We start from the raw sequence: 14,968 nt of genomic DNA on the forward strand, positions 1-14,968 counted from the left end.
ACTAATCACGTGAACTACTAGGCAGCCTGCCGATGTCATGTGTTTAAATCTCCCAGGTAAAATTGCTGCGTGACATTATAGATTGGTATATTTGGCCATGCATTCAACTTTTTTCACTAGTTTGACGCGGGTGCCCCTTCTGCCCCTTCAATTTAGAAATTAATTTTAATCACTGAGGCGGCCGCCCTAGACTAGCCGGGCACTGAAATGGAGCTTGTTTTTATTTATTTATTATTCATACTGAGCAGTCAGCCCTGATGGTGTGCTTAGGAAAAAAGAATTACAGTGCACAAACCAATTATCTAATTACAAGTGCAGTAATGTGATTGTAAAAGTGACGTAAATAAACAGAGTCAAAAGTTTCATATTAAGTGGAAAAGTGTTCCAATTTTTTAATAGTTCTGTTCTGATATGACCTTGTGGATGAAGGCAGTATGATGAAATGTAATGGGTGGTATGATCTGGTTGTTCTCATTGATAGTAAATAATATGATGGAAATCATGGAATGGAGATAGCAGGCTGGTGATACAGTGCCTTGTGTAGAACTTGTAATCTAGATGTCTTACAATGGATCTCAAGAGCTGGCCAGGATAGTTCATTTAACAATGCCGAGACTGAGCTAAATCTATACCTTTTCTAATTGATATGTGAATTATAGCAGATCCCACATAGCTGATGTGTATTCCATTTGTGGTCTAAACACTGTGAGGTATGCCGATGAGTATTAATGCCGCAGTTGACGTTTCTAGACTGTAGACTGTACATTACTTATAGGGCTCGTAACTCGTAGCTACTTGAATGGAGTCAGTGTTGCATCGAAATCAAAGCCACACCGTACAAAGCTAACTAAGTAGCTATTTTTCTAGATTATTATGTATAGAACAGCTTAGGTATTATTGACCACTGTGAGTTTTTGGATGCTAGAAGAGCAATGAGAGCCGATCATTTATGGCACTATTATGAAGACCTATGACTATAACCTCCATGTATAAAATTTGAAAGGATTTGGTTATATCTTGTGGCTGCAGTGACCTTTGAAAGCCACTGTCCAGGCAAAAAAATCGATGCTTGGACAAAGCATAGATCTAGAATTGTAGATATCGCCTGTTTTCCAGATGTGGTAACTTGATGAATTACTGGACACCAAATTGCAGTTATAATTCCAGACACACTGAGCAACTTCTTGTGATTAATATTTTGGGTTTAAACATAACACTAGGTTGAAAACATTTGAAAAAAGCTATTAAGACACCTGTATAGGGTGATTTTCGTCAATTCGAGATGGAAATAGTAGTTAGTTACTTCATGTAGCTACAATACATTAGACTTATAATATATTTGAACTTAATAAACCACAACAATGTACAGAAGAAGGTTGCCACTGCTTAATCGCCTCAGTGACTGTTCTATTTGACCTTCAACATGCTGGATTTTCAGTTGATCTTGTGACAATTGAAGTTGGCTGCTTATGCTATTTCATGCCAGTGACCATTACACTGAAACCTTAGCAATGTATGCCATCTACTGAAGAGCACAATACGTTGCATACTTCAGCAAGCAGCTTGTGTTGCCATCTCCTGTTCGCACAGGATATTTAACTCTCGGGCTTCACCATCATGGGATGTAGTCGATGTGTTGAACTGTTGATATGCCACGTATAATTCTTTAGTTATATAAGTAGCTACGATTTATGTTTTGCCAGGGCTCCAGTTATTATAGCTTTTTTTTTAGTAACTTGGTAACCCTGAGACTAGACTCCTGACCCCTTGTAATTATATTGTACATGCAATTGCCAAATTATTATGACACTTATCTCTCTGTTAAATGCTATATTGAATAAACATTATTGATTGCACCCACATTATAATTTTATGCATATGCAGACAATTTAAGGGTACCTCAGTACAAAAGCCAGTAAAAAACTAGAACAGTCACTGAGACAATTAGAACTTCTATACACTGTTTTGATTTATAGTTCACCTCACACATCTCAAATAAGTTCAAATATATTAAAAAATTTAAATTTATGTAGCTCTTCTAGACCTAATGTTTATAGCTATATGAAGTTTGATGAAAATCCCTCTGTAGCTACAGGTGCCTAAATAGCTGTTTTCAAATGTTTCTTACCTAGTGCTATACTTATATACTTAAACTCAAAAAATGCCAAAATAATCATAAGAAGTTGCTGTGTCCAGAATTATAATTGCAATTTGGTGTCCGACAATTCATCAAGTTGCCACGTCTGGGAAACAGGCGATATCTGCAATGTAAGTTGATAAAAGTCTAATCTGCTTATATCATGGGATAGCATAAGGATAGCTCTGCCAATCACTACCACACAATGGCATATAAGTTGCATGGGAAGGGTAGAAATGGAGGCTTCCGAATGAACATCGCTTTGTCCAAGCATCGATTTCGAAGGTCACTGCAGCTACATGATATAACCAAATCCTTTCAAATTTTATACATGGAGGTTACAATCATAGGTCTTCACAATAGTGCCATAAATGATCGGCTCTCATTGCTCTCCTAAGAATTTTTGCATCCAAAAACTCATGGTGGTCTATAATATCTGAGACCTCCTACTAACATGAACATGTGTAGCTATGACAAAGACACCAATTCTAGTAGAACCGAAGAGGTGGATGCTATCATATCAACATGATGATGCTGTTACTCAAAAACATCAGCATGCAGCTAGCAAAATTATTAGCAACATCAGCCATATTTCACTACTTATAATCATTGGCTAGTGATTGGCTGGCATGGCCTGGCAAGGAGGACACTATGGAGTACTTGATGCATGAAGCAAACGTAGGGGCCAGATTGCAATAGACGATTTTACATAGCTACAAATCTTGAATGCATACAACTTCAGGGCATAGGCCCACCACTCCATGCACTACAATTGTCAGTAATGCACCCATGCCGTAGATAAGTTCTTAAGAAAGTAGAAACTGCACAACTGTCACCTTACTGAGATTTGCACACTACAGAACTTGTGTTACTTATATACCAGACCGTCTTAACGGTTGATTTATGGCTGGACTACTTCTAACCCAACTGTGGGGGCAAGCACTTGTTTGGTAATGATACAATAATTAGCTAATTGATTATTTCACAGTGGAAGGCTTTTCCCATAGAATAATGAGAATGGTGCACTGGAATAATATGGTATTGTGCTTCCTCTGTCCATGGTAGCACATATACATGCAGTGTACTTTCAGTTGAGACAAAGCCGCCACCTGGATTTTCTTTGGCTCCAGTTAGGTCTGCAATATGTACGATGACTCTCTTCAAAGCCAACACATTCTGAAAGTACAGTGGATTGCTATTTCAAGAGTAGATCTAGCTATATATTATTCATGTCTTTATTTGCCCCATGTTCCAGATGGTTGGCCAATAAACATTATCCCTTAAGGAATGTGGACAACAGCTGAGAGTGCCTGGCACTGTTAATTCTGTTGAATAATTTTTTTACATTCCCGGTACCCTGCCAAATGCTTGAAAAGTGACTTTAGTCACAAGAAAGTGACTACATACACTACTGCATGTTAGTAACTATAGACCAATTTTGCAATTAGCCTACCTTTCCAATTGTTAAAATGATGGAAAGTGTGCATGATTAAGAAAATTCTGGACTGAACACATGATTATAATTTACTCCTCACTAACACAGCTTATTGTTGGAAGAGCTTACTGCATTAAATTTTGAAGTAGAGAGTTGCTCAGTTAGTTTACCGTCATTATTTTGCTAAGGCATTTAATTCAGTCCCTCACCAAACTAGAATCATAGATTGACGGAGAAAGGCTGATATTAATGGGCAGCTGTTATATAGTTGGTGTAATGTCCTCAATGGCTTGTCTCAAGGCTATATGTCCTTGATCCTTTGTTGTTCAATGTTAATATCAATGACATGTGCCTATATCCAAGTCAAAATTTCTGTCCGGCTTGTAATGTGCTGGTGACTTTAATGTTTTGGCATGTAGCTAATTCATGATGCTGAGGAATTTTATATTTCGTGAGATTCACTGCTTGTAACATTGGTATTCTTTAACTTTTGCACAAAATACAGCACTTTAAATTAGTAGCTCAACTAATTAGAAAGATCTGTCTGCAGCTGCGCCATATATGTGACAAATTTTTCTAATTTGTTGAGCTACTAAAGTGCTGAAAGAATACCAGTGTTATGTTTGCCCATCTCACTCATATAATCTCGATTTAACTTCAGGCCCCTTGGGCCCTCGTCAATCAAGGTGATATCAATAAGTTATTAGCTTAGGCCAACAAGCTCTTTACTGCACCACACAAGTATGGTGAGTATAATATTCAAAGAATACAAAAAATCCACTCAAAAGCAGCCAAGCTGTGAAAAAATGGTGCGGCCTTAAAAAGTCTGGGTGAAAAAAGTTGTGAAATCAAAGGTGGCGGCCAAGAAATGGCTTTAATGCTACTAAATTTCAGCCATCATTAAAATCTATTAGCATTAACATCATTGCAGCCATTTCTTCTAGTATAGCTGCCACCTTTGATTTCACAACTTTTTTCACCCAGGATTTTTAAGGCCGCACCATTTTATCACAGCTTGGCTGGCTGTTTTTGAGTGGATTTCACTTCTTTTTGTAGGCTATAAGGCCCCAAAACCAGCCTATGGCTGACTTTGGGATTTGTTTTTACTCACATTACTTCTTATCTATACAGACACAGTGATGATTATTGAAGACAGCAATTGACATACTCCTATCGTTTAAGAAGATTAAATGATGATCCTTTATTACTGTCCTCATCAACTCAATTCAAATCTTTGACATTTTGGCATATAATTATACTGATGACTAAATTTCATGCCCGTGCTGCATTTATGGTTGTGATTTTCATAGCCTATATATACCTTCATTGCAGTATCGTTGACTGTGAGGTGATACAATAATAATACAGTCTCGTTAATAGTGATGTATTGGCATTGATTTTGCTGACTTTTTAAAAGCTCCATGACCACAGCAAAGAATTTTTTTTCAGTTAGAGCTGTGAATTGTTAGAACAGTCTACCAGACTGTGTAGTTAAAGCACAGTCCCTAAATAAATTCAAAAATTTATTTATTTATTAAGGCTTTACAGCACAAGTGCTGAAGGTCTGTAGGACACCTGGTCCTACAGCCTGTTCAAAGTTGTTACAGATTATTCATAGTTACAGCACAGTCATTCAAATTATAAATAAATAATTTATAAATATTTTTTACTGATATTAATCCGCACTTATAATTTGTACCTGTAAGCTGAAGCTGAATGCATTGAAATGACAACATATTTGTCCATTTGCGTGTTTGTCCAGTGTACATATAAATGCTTCTTTCACATTTAATCTCATACAGATTTACCCCATTACTGGTGTTACAAGGTTTTCCTTTCTTTTTCCTCAAATTATGTAACTCTTATGGCTACTACCTAACTGTGGCAAAAACACATGTGGTCTGTCTGCATACATGTCTATATACATAACATGTACATACATACATGCGTATTATGTGGTATTCATTTCTATGCAAAATTTGTTGCAGCTTCCTTCTATGTCTGTGGATCAGGCTCTATTCAGGGTGTTATGTTTCTGACTCCCTGCTTCACAAGCTTCATCAGGTCTCTAGTGAGATAGTGAATACATTACATTAAGTGGTAAATTTGGGTGGCTGTTTTGTTAGAGCTTTTGACTGATCATATGTTTCCATTACTTTATAAAGCTACACTGTGTCCAAGGAAAGTGTTCAGGATGTTGGATAAAATTACTGGGTTACATAGCCAACAATAAATGTCTGTCATGCCATGTATTGGCTCATTAGCCCACTGAAGTTATATAGAGAGAGTTTGAGTCATATGTTAAGATATGTATTTTACACAACAGTTTGACTATTCCATTAGAGTATTTTCCAAAAATCTGAGTCCATACAGTAATCCTGTCACCCTAAATGTTGTGTATTAAGGCCATAAACTTAATTTAGGGTGGTATATATTGTAGTTAACTGGAGTTTTGGTGGTCCCTTTATATATCTCAAACTGGAGAACACCAGAGACTGGATCTGTTAAAAACAAACCACTGTCATCATCTATAGAATATCTTGTTTAGGAACTGGAGTCAATATCATACCTTGTATAGTCTTAGGCGGTTGCCTATAGTGCCTATGTAGCCCTAAAACTGCATGGTCTTACTTCATTTATACATGCATGCATGGCTCATTCATGTATGATGGTATGATAAGATTAATATGTCATTTGAATTGGCATGCAAAAATGGATTAGCTATACATGATCAAATACCAGTTTTGCCAACCAAATATTGCAAATATTTGCAGCACTGATTTGCTTCAGCCCATGCAATATATTGTGCTTGGCCTCATATGCATTTCTATTTGATTTCTCCCACAATTAAGTGCTCTCAGTGCCATCATCATGGTATATGCACGCATGAAACAGCCCTTTTCACATCACTGAATGAAGGTGTCTGTCTAATCAGGTCACCATTGAGGCTTCAGTGGGCAAAAATTAACATAAGTAGGCAGGCTGGCCACCAATAACAGAGTAAGGAGCTGGTATATAGACGACCTCTTATGCTACTAGACAGATACTCCAGCATCATGGGGTGAGCCTGAAATATGATATAATGAGTATTTAGAGAATGAAAAATTATACAAATTGATTGGTGGCTACAATTTATTACTGAGTTGATGAAACTTGAATTTTCATGCTGAGGAGGTCACCTGTCTCTCCTATCAGCTCACTGTATAGGCGGATTTAGGGGGGTTTCAAGGTTTCCACGGAAACCCCTTTGAAAAATGATTATGCAACAGTTGAGTATTTAAATTAATTATTGCGGCGTGCGCCTATAATAAGCGGCAAAACGATGTGCATGCTCAACACTCTGTAAATATAGACTTCGTAATAACACTAAAATTGTTGCCAAATGCAGTCTCTCAGAGCATCAAATTTTCAAAAATTTCCTGGGGGGCATGCCCCCAGACCCCCCTAGCACAGGTGAGTATGCTTCTTCTCACACTCATGCTTAGGCGGCAGAAGAGGGGGGTGCTGCAACTATTTCACTGGGGTGCTGAGCACCCCTCAAAGCTGTATTGTGAAATAGTCGTCACCAGAAACTTGTCAGTCACGATCGAAATACTCTAATAGAGCAGTCACCCTGATACAACTCAAGCATGTAAAAGTAAATAGTACTAGTATTTGATTAACAACTAAAACCACCGAAAATGCCTCCAAATTCAATCTCCTGACACCTAATTTTCAAAGTTTTCCTGGGGGGGGGGGCATGCCCCCAGACCCCCCTAGAATTAGCATTCTTCGTACCACCATAAATTTTGGGCACCCCCAACTGTAGCATCCTTCCGCCTCCTATGCAGTGGATATGTCCACCTTCTAAACTGGAAACCCCCTTTATAAATTCCTAGATCCGCCACTGTGACCTGATTAGAGATCCTGAGGAGAGGGATACGAGTATAGTTTATTAGTAACTCTTACTACAACCAAAATTATTAGCTCTTGTATATAACATGTCTAGAACTGTATGGTCAGGTGATATCTAATTAGCACTAATTAGTAATATAGCATCCAATGTGTACTCCATGGAACCCCTCTTTTGGAATAGCCTCTATTTCGAGATATTCTAATAGATCAGTCTCAAGATACTGTAATAGAGCAGTCACAGTGTTTTTCTGAGCACAACAGTGAGTAGCAGTGTAGCAAGCTACATATATAGTTATAAATAAGGAGAGATAGTTGGTGGAGAGATCTATTGTCAGTAGGTAATGACCTTTTTCTTTTTTTTTTGGTCTTCGACTTACAGCTAGGCTGAAGTTGCAATTCCAGAGTGGGACCTCCCCCTTTTAAAAAGTCCGGATCCGTTCCTGCAAACAAGCAAAGGAGTACAGCCATTGAGAGATACATATTAATGTAATCATGTTGACTGACTCTGTATGCAAAGTTAGAACATGATTGTGTAAAACAAGTGACCAGGCAAGAGGATCAGAGACACGTACACTTTTCATTGCCTTACATGAGTTGTAGCTATAACCTATCCATGTATAGCATACACGTTCATGAGAGATTGAGAGTTCATTCATGTATGCACTGTTATGCATGTAAAACTGTGCCTTGAAAATCAGTGCCTGTTTAGATGACATTATGTCTGTCTATTGTGTGAATCCTCTTTCTACATTTATGATCCTTAGAGTCTCTCCACCTTCTTGCAGGTCCTTTGATAATTAAACCTGAGGCGGCAACTGAGTCACGTGATATACAATTAACATGTCTGGGCGCTCGCTTACATCCCATTATCAAATCACGTGATAATCTTGCTGGAAAAGAGGTTGGGCGAGGCTGGGTGTCACTTTGGTAATGTCCTTAACGTATCATTAACTGTCTAGAATGACTACGGAACATACCAATAAAATGCGTGGGCTCGTTGAAGAGCTTTTGAATACGATTAGCGGACAGGAGAAGGCAATCGAAGAACAGCAGAAATACATTGCGGAGTTGCAGGAAGAAAGAAACAGTCTGAGAACCCTAATCGACACGCTTATGAAAGATATGGAAGAAATCAAAAGAAATAGAGAATCTCGGGAACAGTTATTCGTGTAAGATATTGTTTACATGCATACCCTCGATGCATACAGATTGCGCGTACGTGATCGCGAGGTGTGTCTTGCCCTGGGTCTGTTCATGGACGTTTACGATAGTCATAAAGTGTGATACTTTATATAAGTTGTTGTTTGATACGTGTATGTATACTAGTGTGATGCGTTTATAAGTTTAATACCTTGGCACACACTCTATGGGTTCTCTTCCACAAAAATTGAAAGCAGTTATCACTGACATGGCCTCAGTTATTGATGTTACATTAATTTGTTACTGCTGCTAATGCTTCCCTTGTTTCATCTAATTGTTAATGTTGTGTGCTATTTGTTGTCATACAGAGGCGGGCAACCATCAGTGTCTCCTGTTACAGAAGTGGACGAGGTTGATTATGACAGTCAACAGAAAGAACTATCCAAGGAAGAACATATGAAATCAGTCACTACCAAAGTTAATGGGACAACAGAAAATGGCACTTTAGATTCTATAGGGGAAAGCAATTCTAGGACTACAGAGAATGGTAGTTTAGATATCACAGAGGAAAATGATGCGGTTAAAAAGATATCGCAGCTGTCTGATGTGGAGGAAGAGAATACAGTCAAAAAACTATCGCGTTCTAAGACTGACTCTGATTTGTTAAAAGAACACAGCAAGCTAACAAAATCTCATTTAAAGTCAGGGGAGTACCCTCAGATTCCTCCAAAGCCAATACTATCCAATCGTTCAGCTACAGTGAGTATTGTTGATAGCAGCAGCAGTACCACGAGCAGTCCTACAAGCCCAAAGACGTGGCCTACAAGTCCAGTTAGTCCTAATACTAGCCCATCAAGTCTTGAGTCACCAAAAGGTGCGCAAAAGTCCAGGGGCTTCATTGGTGCTTTGCGATCCAAAAGTCCTAATTCACCAAGTCGATCTAAAAGTCCTGCAAAAAAGAGTGGGACAGTTAAGTTTTCACATACCAAGGACTTTGATGATGACATTCCTATGCGGGACACTCGGTCAGCTACAATGAGTTCACAACAAGCATTTCATGAGCACCACATGAATAAACAGAGAAGAAACAAGAAAACCAGTAATGACAAGACTTCTCGTAGGCTCAGTGCATCTAATTTGAAAAGGGCAACAGGTATAGACAGTGGTAGTAAGTTTGGTTATCAGTTTTCACCAGACATGGAAGAGAGACTGCAGATGAAGATTGAACAAGGCATAGAGAGCACTTATGGTTCTATTGAGAGGTGTATACATGCTGCATCTGTTATTCAACGATATTACAGGCGATGGAAAATGAGACAAAGATTTAAGGCCTTGCGCAAAGAGGTGGCATCGGTTTCTGTCATACGTCCCCGAGCTGCTTCAATGAAAATTCCCATGAGATCTCATTCAATACGATACAAAAGCAGTAACGCAGGTTCTGTATCCATTTTGGATGAGTTCCCAGAAATCAAAATGCTCACCACTCGAATACAAAGCCGTAGCAAAGCACTGTACCATCCTCTACAAAACAAGAGCACTGATGTTGGTCCTACAGCACGGCTACGAAGAGAGGCGTCTTTAGAAATACAAGAAACAACGATGGTGATTACTGACAGGTCTGTTACTCCTAGTAGTGATGTAGATGTTGTTGAAGAAAGAAGTGATGACGTGTTTACTTCTACGCTACCATCCAGTCCTGAGGTTGTCCTTTCTGATTCCAGTTCCGATTTGGGAGCACAGCTTCAACCTCCATGTGTTCCATTGTCAATATCTGCTGACTTTCTGACTAGTAAACTTCTTGATGACAAGCAATCGCGTCCACATTCTGTCAGTATTGTGTCCCACTTTGCACGAAGCAAAAGCGTAGAGGATTTTATGGGTGTCGACGATCATACTGGTGGGCCGAAAATGCCAGTGCTCAAGCCACATGAGAGTGCCACATCACTGAAGAAGAAGACCAACATTGGCATCACTTTATTTAACAGGTCAGTAGCATATCATAAATATCATGCATCACTGACCTGGCATGGTGACAAATATGCTCTAAGATCACCAAACAAATTGTTGAAGCCTTTGTAATTTGGTTGCATCATTTCAGGAAACCAGCAAAGGGAATTCTGTACATGGTACTACAGGGGATACTGCAGGACTCTCCAGAGGATGTTGCTCACTTTATAAAGGCCCAATACGGACTGAGTAAGGCCATGATTGGAAAGTTTTTTAGCGATCTTCACAATGAATTTAGCATGAGCGTACTAGAGTAAGTGAAGTAGCATAATTATTGATTACATCAATTACTTCTTTCCTCTTTTATCATCAACTGTCCATTAGGGCATTAGTAAACAGTATGAAGTTCACTGACAAGCCTATAGATGAGGCATTAAGATGTCTACAAGAAGCCTTTCAAATCACAGTGAGTTTACATAGTTGTGTGTCAGCTTGACTGTATGGCTTGGCTGAGAATGGTATGTAAAGAAGTCATATGGGTTCCCTTTTCTGCACAGGGAGAAGCACAGCTGATTGAAAGGATTGTCTCAGTAAGTTAGATGGGTTGTTATTGTATTTGAAGTGTGTTTTACCTATTGTGTTATATCCTCCTCCAATTGTCTTGTATAGATTTTTGCTGGCAAATACTTCAATGACAATGTGTCTGGTGCAGTGTCCTCAGAGGATGCTGCATTTGTTCTTTCCTATGCCATCATGATGTTGAACACTGATTTACATTCACCGCAAGTGCGACATCACATGACCACCAATGAGTGGATCAAGATGAACAAAGGTGGGTGTGCGTGCTCTACCAATTGAAAGATATTACAACCAATTGGTAGAGTGTTGGCCTGGATTCCAGGTTCGATGCTGTGTGATGCTGTTGTTGTTTCATTGACTGTATACTTACCTTCCCAGCTACAACTGGGGACCTGGGGAAGCAGCCTACTCAGCTGTGTCATCAATCGGTACCTGGTAATTACTTCTTTGGGTACATACACCTTTACCCATAAGGCATGATACAGCTTCCTTCAGATATCCCAGGAGGATTTGCCCATCATTGCACCTGAGTAGTGCATGGTGTTTTACTGAGTAGGCGTGACTGTGTAATATACAGGGATTTTGCTTTTTACTTTGTATGTATCTGTGCTTGTATGTGCTGCATACATGATGGTGTTGTTCTTGTTGTAGGAAATAACAATGGTGAGAATTTTCCTCAAGAATTTTTGATACAGATATATGAACGTATACAAAAGGTAAGTGGAGTGCTTGCTTGTCAGTTGCCATATTTATATCGATATTTTGTGACTGTAGGAGCCATTTAGACCTGGTACAGATCACGTTGCTGAAGTGGAGGCTATACAGAAGGTGATAACAGGAGCTGACTGCCCAGTAAGTACAGCAATATCGATTTGCACGCGTGCATGCACACACGCACACACACACAATTGCTACATGTCATTAACACCGCTGTAATCCCCATGTTTTGATATTTCTCCTGTTGGTATTGATGTACATGAATATCATTTTATCACCAGCGTCAACTAGCTTGGTAGTTGCTCTATTTGGAGAACAAGCAGCCTTGTTTTCTGTTCTATTTTCAGGTAGCTTGTTAACATGTTGTAAACTAACTCATTTATGTCTGACTTATCATTTGCCCTAACTCCAGACATTGACAAGTGTATTTCCTCATTGGATTTCCCTCCAGGAAATGATTAATGTTGAAAAGCATTTTTAATTTTATTATGCACATCGGTACATGAAATGTAGGCATCAGGCCTTTGTTTCAATAAAGCATTTTTGGATTGCCAATTTCTATGACCATGGGTTCAAGGCTGTAATGGGCTGCTTGTACATAATCATATTCACAACAAATGGTTTACATTATGTTCTGTTGTATAAACTAGTAGAATAATAGTTCAATCTCAATTAGTACCACAAAGCAGCTTGTACTAAACCAAACTGGTATATAGGGTTGATTCTTATTCGGCATTTTGCATGTAGATATACATATGCGTACACATCTGTGCTGTAGAACCCACACATCAACATTCGTACACACACACACACACACATACACAAACATGTGAGATCATTTTGACCTTGTCTCCGACCATTAGCTAGCTTTATAATAGAAGGGAAGCTGATCCCAAGTGTTATATTGTTCACTAGATTTTTATACTTCCATTTGTCGATTGCATCATGTGATCCGTGTTGTTTCTACTAGAACATAGCAATGCCTCACAGACAATTAAGACTCAAGGTTACAGTGAACGAAGTTGCAGAAAGAAACCCACTTGTCTTTTCCAACCACCATGTTCGTGTACTCTTCATCTTCAATGATTTGTTGCTGGTAAGTATCAATTTCCATGGTTACAGCAGTGAAGTTAATTCAAAGAAACTTTACTATTGTATGTTCTCTGTTGTTTCAAATCCTTAATTAAGGCAACAGGAAGACTATTAATGGACTAAGATATGATAGGATTTACATATTTTGTTAAAAGTGTTATCCAGGTAAAGTAACTTTTGTAGTCTTAGAACAGAATTTGGTTTTAATTACTAAGACTGTGATCCTTGAGACAGCCAGGATAGAAATCAACTTTGGATCATGTGCTCCTTGTCAGCACACAAGTGTTATAGGAGTGTCAACTATTTGTGTTATGCTTGTTTAATATGTCCCACCATGGTGAATGTTATTTTCTTGTTCACCAATTTTATAAAGCATGCATGCATATGTGTGTGTGCGTTTGTGTGTGTGTGCGCACGCACACGCGTGTGCATACATGTGTGTCATGTGTGGATGTGGTGTGTGTTTTGTTAGTGCAGCAAGTAGTGTGTTTGGTATGCATGTGCAGCCTACCAATATTGCCTTATAAAATATTTGACTTGTGTGGCTCAACTTACTTTACTTGTAACCGTAACTGATACTGTTTATGCTACTTGGTCAAATGACATGCAATTCCAATTGCCTGATTAGTTATGGGCAATTGACGATACTTCTGTTAACAGTGGCTTCTTGGGCTTCAACTGTGTAATTCATCTAGAGGCATTTATGGCTCTTTTACATAGTATCTCCAGTCTGCATCTAGTTTCAAGTACACCAAAATGAACTGTATTAAACATGAAGCTGTGATATATAACAGAGTACATTTAAAGTTAACCTTGTGTAAAATGTTTTCCTGCTAGGTATGCAAGCCTTCTGGTGCCAAGAAACAGAACCCAACATACTCATATCGATCATGTTTCTCACTTCTCAACACCGTTTGTATCCAGTGTGATTCACTGAAAAGTGAGTTATTATATTGTGTACTTAGTAACGCTGGCAATATTTCATGATTCATTAATGTACAGAGTACAAGCATGGTGTCCAACTGATATCAACATTGGATAACAAGAAATTGATCACTTGCAGTTGTGACAATATTGTCAATCAAACACAACTACTGAAAAAACTGAATGAGTCCATTCAAGAGGTAAATAATATTTGTTGCACTTATGCTCAATCAAGCTGTGTAGTGTATACGTGTGTGTGGGTGCGTGCATGCACATGTGTGTGCATCTGCCTATTAGCAATATGAATTTACTTTCTACTTATAACTTACCCAGCATCTTGATTTTTGACAGGTAAGCGACTTAGAAAAGCTGCGCATTGCCACGCAGAGCCAGCCAAGTAACAGAAGAACAAGCATTGGTGCCAAGGAGAGACAAAGTAATCGGAAAGTCAGTGGTCCCATCACCATTGCAAATGAAGAACACGAATTATCATCAGATGCCATGGTGATCAGTAGATGTAAGAATATACCACATGTTTCATTCACTGTGGTAACATTACTACTCTAATACAGCGAACACCTTGGTGAAGAGTGGCAGTTTCCATGCCCTGTCAGATATTGATGTATGTAAGATGTCAAGGTACCATTTGGTGTTATCTTAACATGTCATGTACTGTGTGTAGGAGAGTGATTCATTGTCAGATTGCACAATAGCCAGTTCCCCACGTTCACCTCTCTGCAACAGTGCTTCTGTGGATGGAGGGACTCATGGTAATCATAATTTCTCGCCTGTTGGCCGTCAACCACAGCGCACTAAAACACCACCAAAATCACAAAGATACTCTGTTAATAATAACCCTGTAGAGAGGTCAGACAGCAGCAGCAATTTGAAACTATCTGGCTCTCCAAAGACTGGTACTGGCTTTCTTCGCAAACTCAAGGGCAAGTCAGGAACTTACTCAGTACACACCTAACACTTACATGCAATAGAGTATAATTTTTTTTTATTCTCACACTCGTTCACTTGCACGTGCAAATTTTATTGGAGTTTTTTATTTTTATTGATATACCCATGTCCTTGTATTTGAATATGTTCACGCGATA

General features: G+C 38.8%; 1 protein-coding gene across 1 annotated transcript; it reads left to right on the top strand.

Moving 5' to 3' along the window:
* The first annotated feature begins 8,340 nt into the window (after positions 1-8,340).
* On the top strand, positions 8,341-14,947 carry LOC136260291 (uncharacterized). The gene is made up of 14 exons (XM_066053974.1): positions 8,341-8,635; positions 8,975-10,591; positions 10,705-10,866; positions 10,938-11,019; positions 11,111-11,143; positions 11,223-11,385; positions 11,784-11,848; positions 11,907-11,984; positions 12,820-12,945; positions 13,779-13,881; positions 13,944-14,065; positions 14,217-14,382; positions 14,438-14,487; positions 14,548-14,947. Exons 1-14 carry the CDS (start codon positions 8,427-8,429, stop codon positions 14,836-14,838), a joined length of 3,267 nt encoding a protein of 1,088 aa, XP_065910046.1. The 5' UTR covers positions 8,341-8,426; the 3' UTR covers positions 14,839-14,947.
* The last annotated feature ends 21 nt before the right edge of the window (positions 14,948-14,968 follow it).

The sequence above is a fragment of the Dysidea avara genome, chromosome 7, assembly GCF_963678975.1.
Source record: "Dysidea avara chromosome 7, odDysAvar1.4, whole genome shotgun sequence".
Taxonomy (NCBI): Eukaryota; Metazoa; Porifera; class Demospongiae; order Dictyoceratida; family Dysideidae; genus Dysidea; species Dysidea avara.